At 36.7% G+C, this 18,778-nt stretch overlaps 3 protein-coding genes across 3 annotated transcripts; all 3 read right to left on the bottom strand.

The window, feature by feature from the left end:
• Nucleotides 1-223: 223 nt before the first annotated feature.
• On the bottom strand, nucleotides 224-2,610 carry LOC147870224 (CASP-like protein 4A3). The gene is made up of 3 exons (XM_087339661.1): nucleotides 2,412-2,610; nucleotides 987-1,119; nucleotides 224-501 (listed from the first exon to the last, which is right to left on the bottom strand). Exons 1-3 carry the CDS (start codon nucleotides 2,585-2,587, stop codon nucleotides 310-312), a joined length of 501 nt encoding a protein of 166 aa, XP_087195787.1. The 5' UTR covers nucleotides 2,588-2,610; the 3' UTR covers nucleotides 224-309.
• Nucleotides 2,611-5,885: 3,275 nt separating this feature from the next.
• LOC147870223 (chaperonin CPN60-2, mitochondrial-like) lies at nucleotides 5,886-11,850 on the bottom strand. Its single transcript, XM_087338038.1, has 17 exons — nucleotides 11,670-11,850; nucleotides 11,416-11,434; nucleotides 10,735-10,866; nucleotides 10,211-10,370; nucleotides 9,589-9,764; nucleotides 9,235-9,330; nucleotides 9,033-9,137; nucleotides 8,845-8,931; nucleotides 8,080-8,169; nucleotides 7,885-7,965; nucleotides 7,538-7,684; nucleotides 7,363-7,458; nucleotides 7,060-7,159; nucleotides 6,833-6,936; nucleotides 6,644-6,749; nucleotides 6,495-6,573; nucleotides 5,886-6,386 (listed from the first exon to the last, which is right to left on the bottom strand). The coding sequence occupies exons 1-17, from the start codon at nucleotides 11,705-11,707 to the stop codon at nucleotides 6,275-6,277; spliced, it is 1,728 nt and encodes a 575-aa protein (XP_087194164.1). The 5' UTR covers nucleotides 11,708-11,850; the 3' UTR covers nucleotides 5,886-6,274.
• Nucleotides 11,851-15,077: 3,227 nt separating this feature from the next.
• On the bottom strand, nucleotides 15,078-17,761 carry LOC147870222 (GDP-mannose 3,5-epimerase 2-like). Its single transcript, XM_087338044.1, has 6 exons — nucleotides 17,283-17,761; nucleotides 16,800-16,893; nucleotides 16,587-16,716; nucleotides 16,335-16,467; nucleotides 16,044-16,251; nucleotides 15,078-15,534 (listed from the first exon to the last, which is right to left on the bottom strand). The coding sequence occupies exons 1-6, from the start codon at nucleotides 17,708-17,710 to the stop codon at nucleotides 15,373-15,375; spliced, it is 1,155 nt and encodes a 384-aa protein (XP_087194170.1). The 5' UTR covers nucleotides 17,711-17,761; the 3' UTR covers nucleotides 15,078-15,372.
• Between the last annotated feature and the right edge of the window lie 1,017 nt (nucleotides 17,762-18,778).

The raw sequence follows: 18,778 nt of genomic DNA, 5'->3' as shown, positions 1-18,778 counted from the left end.
TTGTGTTGTTTTAAAAATATGTATGTATTACTTTCACAAACAAGAGGACCTATGCCTAAGTGTGGAGAAATACGGTTTTATTGTTTGTTCATTAGATGGGTCATTGCATATTACCTCTTTCATACTAAAGAATCAAACCAATAATAGAGAAAGTTCCATATTTGTGGAAACGAATATTATCAACATGGTGTGAACATTTTAGAAGTACCTTTATATACAGACATTGGAACTATGAACATATGAGTGTATCTATTATATTCAATCAAACCATCATCCTCATCTAATGAATTTACAAAAGACACACATTGATCATGGCAACTGGTGTCTCAATCGGTGAACACATAAAGTAGTTGAGGCAGCAAGTAAAACAAATGAAACAAGGGCAAGACCAACAGATGCATTTGCTTGGTTCATAAAACTTTTACCATCCCCAGATACATAGTTGATGGTGGTTACTCCCAATACTGCAGAGCTCGCAGACACCAACAATATTGCACATAACTGGAGGAAAACGAAAGTCAACAAAATTGTGAATAAGTTGTTTAGGACATTGAATAAATTGTTAAGGATATGCCCCCTTCATTCCAAAAGCAGAGATTCATGCATTGAAAAGGTTTTGAAATATGTCATTGGGTAAAAATTACAATGTTGGGGACTTGGGTGTTACACTAAATATGAAATAAACTGATTCTTTAGCTTGATTCTCAAAAATAATATTCTTCACTTTTTAAAAAAAGCTTGATAATGTTAGTGTCCCTTCTTTCTTCTAGTGGGAGCCTCGTATTTCTATGCATAACTAGTTTTTAATAAAAAGAATAGATTGCACAAATGTGCGCATACACACACACATACATTGCATATGGCACTATGTATACATATTTTAACTCTTTTGTAGTGCCCAACTAGGAAAAGAGTACTGAAACAGATAAAAAAGACAATGTTGTACAATGAAATGAGAATTAGTATCCCATTGAGATGAGATTTACAATGTCCATTATGAGGCAAACATGGTGATGATATGTATGATAGTGAAATGGACGTCCAACAAGGCGATGTGCAGCCAATGTTGTTTGTAATGCTGAATAACTGCAAACGAACACTCCCACTGCCAATAAGTAGCTGCAACAACAAATATCACAATTGATAATATTATTGTTAATCGAAAGAAAGAAAAGAAATAAGGTTAGTTGTGAATTGACAAATTAGGTTAGGCCAAAAAGTTGTCATGCGCTCTACTATATAAACAAAGAGAGTGGTACGCAAGGAAGAGAAGGAACCTCAATGTCGTCAATTTTAGAATAATTGGAGCAACCGCGCAAATTTTGTAGTTTAGCTACAGAGCGATAATCCCAAGAAAATGCAAATTTTTTACTATTTAACTATATAATAGTAATTGATAGCACGTGGTTACTATAGGAGCATTCCTTTGAGCATCAACATGTTCACATTTCAGAACCATCAAAAGCAAAAGTATTAATGAATGAATTCAAGCGACTCTTTATACCCATTTGAAGTATAAACAACAAAACACTTCATTCCATATTCTTGTACAATGGAGTTTATAAACCATAAAAAATATATGTTTAGCAAAATCAAAGAGTCATGTCTATGTTGCCTTGGAGCTATTCTTGTACATTGTTCATGTTATAACTTATGGTGTTTGAATGCACATTAGGGATAATAGTTTGTGTCATTTGTGTGTTCTTAGTATACTAAACTCCTGGATAGACATCGTGATGTGCCATGTGTGAGAAAGAGAACAAAACCAAACAAGAGTAAAAAATAGTGAATATGTTTTCTGTGACATATAATAAATAGCATCCTAATAAATAAAAACCAATGTACTATCACAAACTTGGTATGTGTGACATACAACCATGAACAACAACATGAGGTTATGTCCTAAGTAGTTTCATTAGTTGTGAGATTGAAAATGTTGTCTCCTATAGTTTCATTAGTTATGAGAGTGAAATTGGATGATTTACTAGTTATGAGATGATTTACTAGTAAAGATTTAAGGTTGTTGGTTAAATTCAATGGCAATCTGGTTTTCCAACATTCTTATCCAAAGTAGGATACTTAGAAGGTTTCTAGACACAACAGACCTACAAATGCATAGAATTATATCTTATGAGGATAGCCAAACATTCTAAGGTTAAGCTTTGAGAAAAGAGACAATACAAAACATGGAAGCCTTGAATGGTTTTTAGGGAAACCTCTCGAATATGCTTGAATTTTTCTTTACATTTCGCAAATGTCGCTATTGTTTCTTTATTAAGATGAATGACTTGATTCAACCCCAAAATAATAATGGTAGAGACATGAGGAGCACATAACTCTACCTATAACCTAGCGTCCCCATAGCACACATTCCAATCAAGAGAAGAGAAAAGCGAGATCGTAAGATATACCAAAATGGTGGAAGATTCCGGAACGTGATGAAGCCGGGCAAGGAGTCGGCCGCAATGAGAGCGAGGGAGATGAGGCAAAGAAGAGAAGCTCCGGCACGTAAACACACATCCCCAACCATCATCCACCTCTCCATTCTACTATCCCTCTCCATATCCTTCCCTTCCTCGGCAGCCATCTCTTCCTCCTAGCCTTTGCGATGGGTATTTCGGGCGCCCAAAATCCGTGCGCATTCCCTTAAATATATATCCATTTCTCCACGATAACAAAAAGGGGAATCTCTTCTTCACTTCATGCTTTGCTTCCATTTCAAAAGTTTATTCCTTACCCAACATCTTTGGCCACAATGACCCACTAAACGAGAAAAAGCCCGGCTTCGAAAAACTACATGTGTTTTTCAGAACCAACTCTTTTGGACACCCCCCTCTCAAAAGATGTGTTTTCTTGGAAGCCAACCGAACCCAATTTAAGCTATAAATAAGAATGGCCCTCCAATATACATTACGACCGATAACTTTTGAAGACATTCATTCACTTTAAACAAATCTCTGGGTTAATTACAGTCCTCTTCAATGAAAAGCATGCAGTTTCAGAACATCATCATTTAGTTTGGAAGGGGCAATAAACGTGCCTCAAAAGCCATTTTTAAGCCCACCCATTAATTAATTATTACACTATCACTTTCGAGATCGTTGGTGCTCTGCTAAGTCTGGCTCTTTATCTTATTTTAGTTCTCTACATGACATACTGTTAAATATGTGGTTGCATCCCGTTCAATCCACTCTGCTGCCGCCAAAACAAACAGATAATAATATTAATTATAAAGAATATGCCATCCTCACTTCACACGATTTAATTAACCGATACACAGGCGTTGGTCCCGGGTCATACGGAATCTTATCTGTGCGTGTCAGATAATAATATACCTCATCACACGACACGATAACATACAAAAGACACAAACTCTATTTTTTGTACTCTCACTGGTAATAAGTCGGATATCACATTCCAAAATGAACATCACTTCCATTGTAAATTGCATGTGACATACATCCAGAGAGAATTTAGAGAAGATCCACGGAATCAACACATAACAAACTTTTCAAGGTTACCTTATAAATTACAATGACGTTGAATGAATGAAGAATAATTGGTTACATACATCCAGAGAGAATTAATAGAAGATCCGCGGAATCAGCACATAACAATCTATTCAAGTTTACCTTACAAGTTACAATGACGTTAAATGAACAAAGAATAATTGGAGGGAAAATGGCAATAATTTGCTGAAAATGTTTATCTTTCAACTTAATGTTACAACCACAGACGGGCGATCTACATTACATGCCACAGCTTCTAGTTCTTGGACGAGGAAAATGCGATTTTCCTGTAATATTCTTCGTCTCCAATTAGGGACCAACGCACACATTGCATTGCTCTTCTTCTCCAATCACGGACACCTTTGTAACCGATAGGAAACTTCGAACACGCCGTAAAATTCAAATCATCACATTCATGTCTCAAATCGACGAGATAACGACATTGGAACATTTTAATTCACTTTGATTATGTTGCTTTTTCTCCACTAGCTCTAATCAACAGCCATCGTTGACTCATATGGACCTCACAATAGGTCCACACGAGATATTCTACAAAATGATGCGGAAGGTCGTTTCCATTTATCTTTAGCTAACAAAGATTCACATTTCACCTTAATTGCGCATATACATACAGTTCAACTCGTCTCCAACATTCCAACGGACTGCAAATCGATCGTAGAATAGGCAACCCAACATAAACGACGCTGGGTTTGCCTTCTGCGTTGAGTTGCTTGATAGAATAATCACAGGTCGAAGAACGCTTATTCATGCATCGGTAGCATACTAACCTTCATTCTCACCAGATAACTATTCTAATTCCTTAAAATGGTCATCAAATTAGAAAGGCTATCCGTGAAGGCTTCGCTAGGTTCATAGTTTCTTACGACAAAAAATTAGGACTGAAAAAAAACTGGAGATGAACAAACGAGCTGATTTCGTGATGAAATCGTGGGCTTCAACACAAAAGTGGAATGAGAAGCAATTTGCGGTACGAAGTTTCATCACAAAAACAGATGTACGAGCTCTTCAGCCATATCTCAAATGAAGGATTTTGAGATCTGGATAGTTAGAAACTCGGGTCGGAAAACAACAAGAACACAAAACAGACAACTATAAGACCGTGACAGCGATAGGAGAAATGTATGGATGCAAGTGTACCACAGAGCTTCAGGGAGAGAGAAGAAGCCATGGTGATTATCATCAAAGAGAGTCTGATGTGCGGGTTGCTGGCTAGAGCTATGAAGGTATGTAATGAGTGAACCTCCACAGCAGACGTAAAGAAGGAAACCCAGTTATCTTCGTATTCTGAATTTGGCCAATGAAGAGCGTCGATGGCCATGGCTGTAACATGGCAGTCTGCACAATATGTATGTTGCAGGTTTTCTAGGGTTTCTGCGTTCACACATTGCAAGGGTTGTGTATGTATTTATATTGTCCGGCTACCTTCATTCCAAGTATGAGATGTGACGAAGAAATTCTTTTTTGACTTTAACTAAGACTTGTTCTCAAAAGATTATGTATGTACTTGTTCACGGTGTTAATTCTTTCTTGTACATCTTGTTAATGTTACTCGGCTTCTCTTGTTCGAATCATCCTTGCTACCGATTTGTCCAACTCAGGCAGCAAATGGCATGCACTGCATTGGACATTCATTACATTATTAATTTGTTATAATTCTTACGGTGCAAATCAAAGTTGCAAATCATTATTAATTTGTTATTTGAGTGGATATTGACAAAGTCTACCTACATCAACATTAGATTTATCCCCTTCGTTTGATTAGTCTGCTTTTGAAAAGACTATAATGTTCAGTGTGAAACAATGAGCTTGAACAAATCGGAAAACATAGTGGCATTAAGTATGAAGGGTATAAAGTAGCCGAACAATTTCAGACTCATGAATCAACGAAGGGGGCATCACATTTTGTTGTACGTATCAAGTGTTTACTACTGCTCTAAGTACATTTATTCATGTTGTCTTTGCACTTCTAAGTACAGGACGCTTATGTACTCATATCTAGAATGTCCAAGAAAGTTGAGAATTTTAATATGTCCTTACTCATGGGATGTATTATCACCACATTGTTTCGTCATTCCTTCATGGCCTATTAGAAGTGCCTCATAATCCAGATACCACCAGCACGGATGTCACAGATCCGTTACAAGATCCAACAACAAATCCATACACTTTTCATTCTGTCTTGTAAAGGGTAACTAAAATCAATGACGAGCCAACTAACTAATTCCATTAGATACATGTGATTCTTAACATTCATCTTCACAACGTTTAAATGAAGTGACATAATGAAGCCTAATAATATTCAGATTACGCCTACAAATCAAACCTCTGAATTAGGATAGAACACACAAAACTAAATTATAAAAGAATTTCCTGACTTGAGTTTTTATTTCCATGTTACTATTAACCCTCCAGAGTCATTACAAGGTATGCACTAATTGTTTACAAAAATATTTTTCTTCTCAAACTACACTTCTCTATGCCAAAAACAGGTTTCTGTTTAGCTCATGGAAAAATGTGGCTACATTCCCCAATAGGGGATGCTGAGCTCATTATCCAAACTATCTGTTTTTCAAACGACCGACCGCACTGAAGACAATTCAGCACAATCTTCAAATTTATAGCATTTCAAAAAAGGGGTAATAAAAATTGATGCAATTTTTGGCATCGAAATGCTACAAAACAAAACAAGGAAATTGTGTAGTAATCAAGATCAGCCAAGTAGGAAATGACAGTCTACAAGAAGTTTAGTAATCAAGACCACCCATGCCTCCACCTCCCATTCCTGACGGGGCCTCCTTTTCATCCTTGGGTAACTCCACAACTACAGCCTCCGTCGTCGTCAGTAATGATGATACACTGCACAGGTGATAAAAGAAATATTTGCTTTCTATATTAGCACATTCACATCACATTTGCAACTTGCAAAGAATTATTACAATTAGTTCAAACCACAAATAGTTTTACCTTGCGGCATCAACCAAAGCAGTTCTTATGACCTTCACAGGATCAATAATTCCAGCTTTAACCATGTCAACATACTCCCCTACAAAAGCCAATTTATAAATATTATCCTCAACCAAAATATTTGCCTTCACAGTAAAGAGATTACACACCTTTAGCAGCATCATAGCCAAAATCAAGATTGTCTTGCTCAAGCAATTTTCCAATAATGACAGCACCTTCCGCACCAGCATTAGCAGCAATGGTGAATGTCGGTGCCTGACACAAAACAAATGCTATTTAAGAGGAAACAAAGAGCAAAAACATAGATATAAAACCACACTCAATTTCCAACTTTTTACCTTCAAAGCATTCTGAATAACTTGAATACCAATTTTTTGGTCAAAATTTTCTGTCTTCAGCTTCTCCAGGGCTTTGGAAGCATATAGGAGGGCAACACCACCACCTGTACCAGATTTACATTTTTTAGTCAGATATGCACAGAAATGATGACAGTACAACCACTTAAACTGTATACTGTCAGAAAGCTTAAAAATCTCAAATTTTCACTTCTCACAATATGCCTTACCAGCAACTATTCCCTCGTCAACTGCTGCTTTGGTTGCATTCAAAGCATCTGTAACTCTATCTTTTTTCTCTCCAACCTCAACTTCACTAGCACCTCCAATCTTTAGATATGCACAATAAGAGCAAATGAGGAGAATATGGTAAAAGTGCTACTACCAATTAAACGAAGTTAAACCCAAGGAAAAAGAGATTACCCAAATTACCCTGTGAACTTTAAAAATTCATCGGGGGTAGACCAAAGAGGCCATTTGGGGAAATACTGAAAATTTCAGAGTACACTTAAGAGTTTCCCCTTGAAACTAACCTTAAGAACAGCCACACCACCAGAAAGCTTGGCTAAACGCTCCTGGGCTTTCTCTTTATCGTAGTCAGAGGTTGATTGGCTAATAACTTCCCGGATCTGCACATAGATGTTCATAGTCAACACAGATATTTGTAGGTTACAAAATTTTATCATCAATTTAACCATCGTTGCCTACCTGCTCACATCTCTCTTCAATGGATTTCTTATCACCTCCTCCATCGAGGATGATTGTATCGTCTTTCGATATTGTAACTTTCTTGGCTGACCCTAGCATATCTGCCGTCACTTTCTCGAGATTCAGGCCCACCTCTTCACTTACAAGCTGTTTAAAAAATTCATGACTACAATCAGATTTGTCTTTAATAAAAACGTACAGAAGGACAGAAGAAAGAAATGCAAAGCAAATTTCATAGGCTCTTGCTTCTAAACATAGATTCATTCAGGACAGGCCATACATTGTTTACATGTAAAAGACGTACAGATGAAAAGAATATTGATATCATATAATAGGGAAATAATTACCTGAGCACCAGTCAAAGTTGCCAGGTCCGATAGACTAGCCTTACGATTCTCTCCAAATCCAGGAGCTTTGACCGCACAAATCTGTATATGATATCAGGAATTGATCAAGAACATATAAGAGTTCAGAGAATGCAGTCATCAGTGATACTCAATCTTAGGGACCAGTCACTTCTCAATAAATATACATTACATTACCTTCAAACCACCTCTAAGTTTGTTGACAATAAGCGTTGCCAGAGCTTCACTCTCAACATCTTCTGCAACAATCAGAAGAGACCTTTGCTCCTGAATGATTTAACAAACGCAAATTAGGTTTTATAGTCGGTAAATGGGTTACAGTACTTTATCATTGGCAATTTCAAGTAGATCAACTGTCAAATAGGATCAAGCTATTAACTGGCGACAGAATTTATGAGATAATTTTCTCCTTTCTTGTACTAACACACCCTCTATAAGATTAACTTCAAACATCAGCTGCAAGATGATTACACTACTATCCCCTCTATGAGACAGTAGTACTTCACACATCAGTGCCAAGTTATTATAAACAGAAGGTCATTAACAAGTTCAGAGTGGCGTCATCATTTGTAAGGTCAGAAGCCCAACTGTTATGACCATAGGCAGCTGCATATTGGGAAAGATAATAAAGTGTAGAGTATGTCCACTAGCTAAACTGAATACTATACTTCAGGATTGATAAGATAAAGAAGTTCAAATTTTGGGAACTAATTAAGGGTAAATAAAAAGATGTGAAATTAAGCCAGCCTTAATTTATGCCTACTTTATGTTTATTCAGTTATATTTGTTTACTTGTAGGTGTAGCGGCTCATACATAGTGTAATAACAAGTTTGAAAGTAGAAGTTTAAATTTCCACAGAACTTTGCACATGGTCATAGCCTCTTGACAATACAAAAACAATCATCTTAAGTAGAATTTGAACTATAATAATGTCTGCATACCCTCATAACAAGCTCCAAAACAGGAATGATGGAATTCAAACCAGTAATCTTCTTCTCATAAACGAGAATCACAGGATTATCTAGCTCCTGCAAAGATAGATTTAACAAACAAAATCCTCAGAATGTTTACAAATGTACTAATATGCCATTCATGTAATATGGAATAAAATATCCTAAAATCTACTCACACATTTTTGAGTTTTTGCATTGTTAATAAAATAGGGAGAAATATATCCCCTATCGAGTTTCATTCCCTCTACGACCTCAAGTTCATTATACAGGGTTTTCCCATCCTGAAATCCAACATCAATAGAGCTTAAATTTAAAAACGAATATTAGGGAAATGTAAAACCTTAGAGCAACAACTGTGTATCAAATATAGAAACTTACAGCTACAGTTATCACCCCATCTTTTCCAACTTTCTCCATAGCCCTAGCAATCAAGTCTCCTATTTCCCTGTCACCATTTGCAGAAATAGTACCCACCTGTGGCAAAAGTGTATAATTCAGTTACCTTCATTTGTTACTCCCACACCATAAAAACAATTACAGCATTTTTTTACCAAAGAAGATAACTGAAATAAATTAGCTCACAACACGAAAGTACTATGTTAACCAAAATTGAAAATAGTTAAGTGATATAGTTTGCAAGGTTAAATGATTGAGTTAGCAGATCATAACAAAACTGTTTAAAGTTAATGGATTGAAATAGTTTAGGTTGATGGATTGGAATATGGCCACAACCTGAGCTATCTCTTCTGATGTACTAATCATTTTGGCTCTGCTTTTAAGATGTTCAACCACAGAATCAACAGCCATATTTATTCCCCTTCTTAAATCCATTGCATTCATTCCCGCAGCAACAGATTTGCATCCTTCGGTGAATATAGACCTAGTGAGTACAGTAGCACATGTTGTACCTGTCACAAAACAATCAGTGAGGATCAATTCACATCTTCCAATACAATCCATGTGCATCTATGAAAGAGAAATAAATAAACAAATGCCATCTATAGACACCATACAGCCATTTTTCCTTCAGGTTACTTGACAACCTTGGAGTATGTTATGAAAACAACATCTCAAATGTGGCAATTTAAGGGACCTTCGAGTAGTAAGATGAAGATGATTGAAAAGTGAACATTTATTTTAAAAACTCGCAAATAATGTAAACATCAACTGAAGGAAATTGAATATTAGCACAATACTACTATACTTTTAAGGATTTTCCTGGATTTAAATTTGGCAATCTTTAGTACTTGACTAATCAATGGAGTGCCTTGTTTTTAACATTCATTTAAAGCATTTCAATGCCTCAAACAGTCCTTATGTATATACCAGTATAATTAATGAAACTAATACTAACCATCTCCAGCTACATCATTTGTAGCATTAGCAACCTGTTTCACAAGGCTTGCTCCGACATTCTTTAACTTCTCCTTGAACTCAATGGCTTTCGCTACAGTGACACCATCTTTGGTAACTTTAGGAGCTCCAAAACTTTGCTCAATAACAACATTACGCCCCTGCATACGCAATATATATATATATATATATATATTCTGAACTAAATAATACAATAAACTTTTGGGAAAAAACAATGAAAACCTGCTACATTTGCCATCTGGGACAATTTAGTGGATTTTCTAAACCCAACCAACATACATAAAACAAGACAAAAACTAACAGTCTGTGGATCTACGAGAAAACATAATAACCTGTAGGAGAAACTAACTTATCTATGGAAAAGAATAACACCAACCAAATAAATTTAATGGAGAAAAAATATGTGGAATGACAGGTTTCTTACAATAATTCAATTATCAATAAAAAATGAGAGCAGAACAATAACATAGTAAACTAGGCAGGAAATCAAGTTAAATTTCTCACCTTAGGACCCATTGTGACTTTAACTGCATCAGCAAGCTGCTCTACTCCTTGAAGCATAAGAGCTCGAGCTTCAATACCAAATTTGATCTCCTTTGCTGCATAATTTCTAACTTGGCAAATACTTGCGCCATTCTGGAGAAAGAAGATAAGAATGCAGCAAGGAAATTGATAACAGGGTAATGGAGCTCATATAAAAATGATTAAAACTGCAATTGCAATCCATAACAGATCAATGGAATTCATACTAAGCAAAGAAAACCTATATTTGAGCAATATGGATCAAATGAAGCAATATAAAAAGCAAAATAAAGCAACTCATAATAGAAATATACGACCTATTCAAATTGCGTAGAAATCAACCTTTTCCTAGCCATAACAGAATATGTTCACCCAAATTCTTTGTTGAAAATCAAATCAACCTTAAATTTACTACTCAGCCCAGCAAGAAATTAGTCTCAAAAAATGAAGTTTACAATGAATGGGAAGAAGCCTACATTTCCAGAAAGAAAGGATAAGATTTCTCGCTGAAAATATCATATTTCCGAAAAAAATAAAATATTTATTAAAAAGAAGGTTCATAATTCTAGAAGAAAATGCATGATATTGATCGAAAGAACATAGAAACGCTTTCAACGACATAAACACTGAGAATAAAGGATGAAGGATGAAAATATGACTTACTGTCCAGCGGGTGTCCCTCCTGCAAATTCCAAAATGAGAAAGGTCAGACATAACAAATTTGAACCGAAATTGAAAATTTGAACAGTAAAGAGGGAGTGAGAGAGTTATTAACATTAACACAATGTCATGGGTTCAAATCCCTACTGCCACACATCCTCGTCAAACCATACACCACTACTCTTCAACTACAAACCACGTAGATTCGGCCTTAGACCATTTGGCACGACCGTCCCTATCACTATCTCAGGTAGTACCTGAGACTAGAAGCCAAAGCTCTTGCTGCTCGATGCATATTAGCTGCTGTAGACGAAGAAGAAGAAGAAGGAGGAGAAGAAGAAGAAGGCCTCTACTGATCGATGGTGGCGCGTCAGAGAGAGAGAGAGAGAGAAAGATTTTGATGCGTATAATGATGACTGCGAAGTTGACGAATGAAGAATGACAAGGGAGAGAAAAAGGCAGGTTCTGCACCAGGCGAAGGGGTTAGGGTTTTAGAGAGCTCTAGAAGAATCTAGAAATAACTCTGAGAGAGAGTGTGTGTGCCTAGAGACTGTGCCTCTCCTCGTCTTTAGTTGTTCTAGAATTACAAATCTATCCCTGACTTTAGTTCGCTTTCTTCCAAATTACTTTCTATTCCTCGTCACTACTATTACTTCCTTAACAACACTACCAAATATAGAGGTTGAATGTCCATATATGTACAATATCGAACATTTTCATTCACATTGTACAATTATACACTATTAGGATTCAATGACTTGATTAACACATTTATCTCTTGCTCGTTACTTTCGTGGGGTTTTGCTTATGTCACTTCACTAGATATTGTTTAGATTTTCCATATTGCATTGGATTTATTGTTAGATTCTAGTTACATAGTTCAATACTCCACTTCAATGAGATGGCCAATTAGAGTTTAATCTCGCGATAGGCTTATTATACGATATGTGCATGTTAAAATGCTTAATAGATCATGCTACATCCAGACTCTTAAGTCCATATAACATGGTGTACCCATCATAACTCAAGCAACCAATTGTTGGTGCATTACATGCATGTTAATTAAGTAACCGCCATATACTTCTTCTCGAATAGATTATTCGTTGTCAATTAGGACATTTTTTTAACTCGAAAAAAGCGAAACCAATTTAACCACGAATACTTCACACATCCTTAATTGCTTGCATACTATGGATTGAATATTAAGTATTTAACATAATGGAGACATGTTTATTTCACTAGGATGTGTACTACTTGCTTTGACATGACACACTAGATAATGCTTCTATACCTCTAAAACATCCATTAAGTTGTTTTTCCTTACATAAATATCACACATGCATATCAATCAATGTGTAAATTGCAAATGCAAAGCTTTATTTATGTGTAACATATTATATAACCCTAGTGGAGGTTTTTGAGTGATAAAAGTTAGGATCACCTCAACAAAGAAACATGGGCACACGACTAGTTAAATTGTGGTGCATGTGCGACACACTGCCAACACATGCCTCAAGTCACTTTTTGGAGCACCATTTCTTGATTGGCTTATACAAGTACATTGTACATGGTTGCAATATGTACTAATACTTTCACCTCTTTGGATATTTGTCAAACATGTACATTGACCCAATTTAATAAATATTTGATCCACCCATTATTACAATCAACAAGTTGCCATCCAAACCACAAGTTCACAAATCCTCATTGTACTAGTCTTATATGTTGTGCACTATAGTGTGTTGTTCTAATTAGTGTCATGTGCCATACACGACAAAGGTAAGTACACAATAAACATGTAATTGCGTCAACATGCCCAACACTTGCAAAGAGATACCTAAGCTCGATAATGTGCTCCATGGAGGTTTGTGTACTATGTCATTGCACACTAAATATCAATGGAACCAATGATAGTGTCTCACCCATTTTTTATCGATGTAGTTATGAAGCCCAGAATCAACAAATGGCATATTACAGCTTGCAAAATGATATTGAACATGAACCAAGTTTGTGTTTACATCTTGGGCATCTTCCAAACCCAAGTTATGAACTTGAACGTTGCCCACGATGTCCTTACACAAAAAACTCAACTTCTCATCATTATCAGAGCATCTTATGGGCAACCACAATGTTTATTTTGTTAATTATAATCATCTCCTTATGCACATTTTTAGGTTTTCCTCATTTGGACAACCATATTGTTTGATTGACAAAAGATGGGGTAGGATTAATAATTGAAGGAGTGATCACCAACGATCTTGCATGGGTTTGTTTGACTCCTAAAAAATGAGAACTTTGAGAGAGAATATCAAAACTCTCTCACTAAGATCAATGCTCTCCAAATTCTCTAAAGACAAGGCTCAAGAGCATTTGCATTTTAGATTGTGAAATATGTTTATTGAATAATGGCTCAAAGAAGCGTGAACCTTTTGTATCCCAAATGACAAAGCATGGAACGAGTCATTTAGGGGTTGTGGTGAAGATTTGGTAGATGTACATATATTAGTTGTCCCTAAATTTTTGTTTGTTTTTCATTAGGTTATGCTCATACGATTTATTGCAGGGTTGTATTAAATAAGCATATAAATGCTCGTGACACATCTAGTAGTCATTCTTGATGAATATTAGTTTTATACATTTTAGATCTTTGGAAGATCCAAATATTCAAGCAAAAGAAAATAGTGTATAAGAAGCTTAGGTTTATTTGCTAATGAATGTAATTCTTTACATTCTGGTTAGGGCTCTCCATAAGTTATAACTATATCCTTCGCCATCAATTTTGCTTACAAGGGGAGTTAATACCCGTGTAGATTTGTCACCATTAAAGTACGAGGGTGAATGGTAGCGCTTACTCATAGAGAAGAAGGAAGAACAGATCCTAAACAATAGCATCAGTGATGAGAATATCCACTGCAATATGTGGGCAAGCACACCCTGAAGTGCATTACGTGCACAACGACAAAGTCTGAATATGTCTTCCATAACTTATTACCAGATTCTTTAAATTTGACCTACCATCCCATTTGAAGTAGCATCAAAGGAAAGATTTTCAGAGAGACTAGAATTTGATGGAAAGAAAGATTCCTCAAATTTTCCTCTTGAATGTCTACCCTACAATTGTTGTCCAGGGGAAGGGGGTGGGGGGGTGGGGGGGGAGTAACAACAATCTGATCCTAAGTCTACAACGGGAATCTACAGTTCATATTAACTATCCAAACTACATTAATCTAGTAGAGACTTCTTTAATCTGCTGACATGAAACACAATATGGACTACTTGTTGGAAAATCTACCTTATACGCAACCTTTCCTATCTTCTCTATGATCCTCCTCCATAGATCGCAATATCTTGGAGATACTTTACAAAGTTTAATAATAGAACCAATCTGGGAAATAACAGACAATTACACCCCTTTTCTTACCTCAAGGATATTGGAGTAGTACATCTCTTATGGCAAATATTTTACTCTATCCATAGAAAATCAAATATTTTCTTTGCCACACCTGACATGCTCTCATATCCTTCAAATATTGCACGTCACTTGAATACTACTCATCTTATTGAATATGGAGAAGCTGGCTAAACCCCACAATTTAGCTCAAAAGAGGAAAACTTAGTCATTGAATGCATCATCATGAGAAGTTCACAAGTTTTTACTTCAGAAATTCCATAAACAAAATTGATTGAAAATTGAACGCTGCAAAAGCTCAGGTTAGATATAAAAGTATGCTTGATGTGAGATGTCTCGACTAAGTGGATTCCTGGATTCTTAGATAGCTTTCAGACTTTATTAGTGAAAAATAGAGTGAAATGTGTTCTTATACTAAGAGAAGACATAAATTTAAACCAAACCCCAGATAAACCTCCCCAAAATCCTAACCAAAAGATGATAAAAAATTTGAGTTAATGCATCATTTGATCACAATTCCTCTTGAAAACTCCAATGTTACACAAATTAGATCACAATCCCTCTTTGCCATCTGCTGCCCGGAGAGAGCCCAATTGAACAGGGGCTTGTGTTTGCACAACTTTTGATGAAGTGTAGGTGGCCAAATCAACACCTCGAGCTTTTTCCTTCTCGATTTGTTCTTTGATCCAAAAGTAAGTAAATCTAAGACCATCCTGTATTAATGACATAGCAAGAAAAGAATGTGAAGAGTATTAGATATAACCTCAACTTCGGTTCATTAACAACATTCACGAAAAATAAATGACAGTGAACAATTTCCTAGAATGGGTATCTTTCCAGGTTTTGGAGCAAACAATTCTCACCCAAATCTAGAAATATACAATATTTTTAATAGTCTTCCACAAAATAACATGACAATTATGAAAATTGAGATATTAGCACAAATATTGCTTGAATTTTCACCATTTAAGACTACATAAATCCAGCTAAATCATTTGGACTTAAAAGGCTCCTTTTAACATTACGAATAAGCAGAAATATGAGCCTAGTGTTACTCTAATCAAAATTGTGAATCACAAGGATATAAATCCAGACAAATCATTTACTGTTGGTGGGTAATTGAGGTTCCTTAGTTTTTCACCTTGACACAATACTTGACACAACAACAATGAGACAAAAATCTTTGACACCAAGATGACACTTTGCTTATACAAATTCTCACCTTGAGCTTCATTGATGGGGCCCATCCTAACTTTTCCTTGATCAATGTGTTGTCGGAGTTTCGGCCTCTAACACCCTCTGGGCCAGGAATGTGATGAATCGGCAAGTTCTTGTTGTCAAAGCTCAACACAATCTCTGCCATCTCATTCATACTCACCATTTCATCACTTCCGATGTTAACCGGCTCTCTAAAGTCTGATTTCGTTAGCCTAAATCATTATTACACATTATGTTCATTAGATCCAACAAATTCCTCATTAGATCACAATATTGTCTCATACTAGAACATTACCTCAAAACACCTTCGACACATTCGTCGATGAATGTGAAGGATCTCGTTTGCTTTCCATCACCCCACATCTCAAATCGATCGACAGAAGTCAGAGCCTTTCGGCAAAATGCAGCTGGAGCTTTTTCACGCCCACCTATAACAGCAAAAGAGTAAGGGAAATCTTCATACAAAAATCAATGAACAACCAAAGCATGAGCATGTGATCAAATGGCATTGATTAAAAGAAAGAAGGTATTTTTTGCGTTGTTTTACCTTTCCATGTACCAAAAGGACCATATATATTGTGGAAACGACCAATTCGGCACTCAATGCCGAAATCTTTAGTGTAATGTTTGCATAATTCCTCAGTGGCGAGCTTTTCCAAACCGTATGCATCTTGAGGCTGAATAAGTTCATTAAAAGTCAGTGGATTTAGATTTTGTGTAGTTTAGGATGAGACTCAGTATTTGTTATGCATATGAGTACCTCCGCAGGCCATGCATCAGATTCCTTCAAGCTAACATTTGTCTCAAGCTGCTTGAATTCAGGGTATATACATGCACTAGATGCATAAAAGAATCTGGCCACAGGAAGAAAGACACGATCAATCAAACCATAAGACACACGAAAACAAAATAAAGCTCCCACGATGACAAGACAAATTCACATCCATGGACATAATAAATAGATAACCATTCTGGGATGTGTCATGCATGCATCCAAATGCATGGGCACATACGGGAACAACGAGCATGCATGCATGCATGCATGAACCTGTGCATCCACATATGCATGTTGGCAGTCATGAATGAACACTTACAAAAACTTGAGCACATGCACATGCGCAATGCACATGCATATAGGAAAGTTTTAATGTACACAAAACTACATATACCGACATGTCGTTTCCACACAGAACCTTTTCATAATACCTAGGGGACGGAGGGAAATCGCTAATGCGAATTATACCTACTGATACCATTGATACGAGATGCCTCGATCATGTTAAAGCTAATCATGGTGTTATTGTACATAATAACAGAGTGATTAGATTGGATGAATCCCATGCCGCCCATATCAGCTGCGAGGTTGAAAACATGGTCGACGCCTTTGGTGACGGCAAGGCAGTTGTCCATGACGCGGAGATCTACGAGGTGGAACTCGTGGCAGAACATGTCATCATCCATGTGTTCGTTCTTCTTCCAATCAGAGGCGATGATGTAGTGGCCTTCGCGCTTGAGGCGGCGGGCGATGTGGGAGGCGATGAAGCCACCGGCACCGGTGATGGAGATGCGGAGTGGGGCAGAGGGCCAGTAGGGTTCAGTGTCAAGCTCGCGAAAGGTGTAATCGCCATTGATGGAAGGGGGGGGAGCTTCAGCAACTGTATTGGGTGCCATAACAGAGCAAGAGAATTGGGATAGACAAGACAAGACAAGACAAGACAGACAGAGAGAGAAGGGGAGAGGGGGAGACACAGAAGAAGAGTTGTGGAGATGAAGAAGGGGTATGTATGTGTATATGTATTATATACATATACGGATACGTATACGTATACGTATCTATATACATATGTATATGTGTATGCAGATACACACACGTCTCACGAGTGTCGAGAAAGTCCTGCACAGCACGCACACACATACGAACACACGAGGTCTTCTAAGCTTTTGGGACTTTATATCGATACATACATACATATATATTATTATTACATACTGATACACCTATAGATGTGTGGACCTGTTCCTCCTCTATTCCAACTCCAAGAGTCCAAATGTTGTCTTAACCCTTACTCTATGTGTGTGTGTGTGTGTGTGTGTGTGTGTGTGTGTGTATCTAGATCTAGAGCCCTGAGTCCTGATCCATGAGAGAGTGGAAAAACCCCCAATCAGAGCTCACCTCATTATCGTTTGATCGATACGAGCCTTGGGCATGGAAAAGGAAAACACAACTCATCAAGGAAGGAAATTTGTACATTGAAAGGTTCTACATTTGTTTTTGTTTTCCCAACTCTTCGTTACATTTTGCACAAATTATGGTCTCCCCCCCCCCCCCCCACCTACATATGCCTTATATGTATGGACATTATTTTCCTCCACAAACAATGTCCTTTCTAGTTTTATCTTATAAACATTGGTCAAGTACACAAGACTTCTCATGTGCTCTCATTCATTTAACGTATTGTATTTAATTAAAGTAATACCCATTACATAAAAAACAAAAAGAGATTTGTATTGATTCTTTGTAGGTTTTGGGCATCTTTTCATTAATACCACGGTGAATCTTGACTTTAAAATAAAAATAATAAAAATAAGATGAAGATGTCTCTAAAGTTAAAACCCACCTTCAGAGCAATGTGTGTTGACAATCTTGTTCTGAGTTTACCAAAAAATTTATCTTGCAATGAGATTTAATAGACTCCTCTCACGCATTTTCACTTATTGCACTCTCACATACACATTCAA

Source organism: Azolla caroliniana, unplaced genomic scaffold (assembly GCF_043228905.1).
Source record: "Azolla caroliniana isolate FFs.n. ecotype wild unplaced genomic scaffold, voAzoCaro1.0.p SCAF_1, whole genome shotgun sequence".
Taxonomy (NCBI): Eukaryota; Viridiplantae; Streptophyta; class Polypodiopsida; order Salviniales; family Salviniaceae; genus Azolla; species Azolla caroliniana.
Note: the sequence above shows the minus strand (reverse complement) of the source record. Positions and strands in the feature narration are given on the sequence as shown.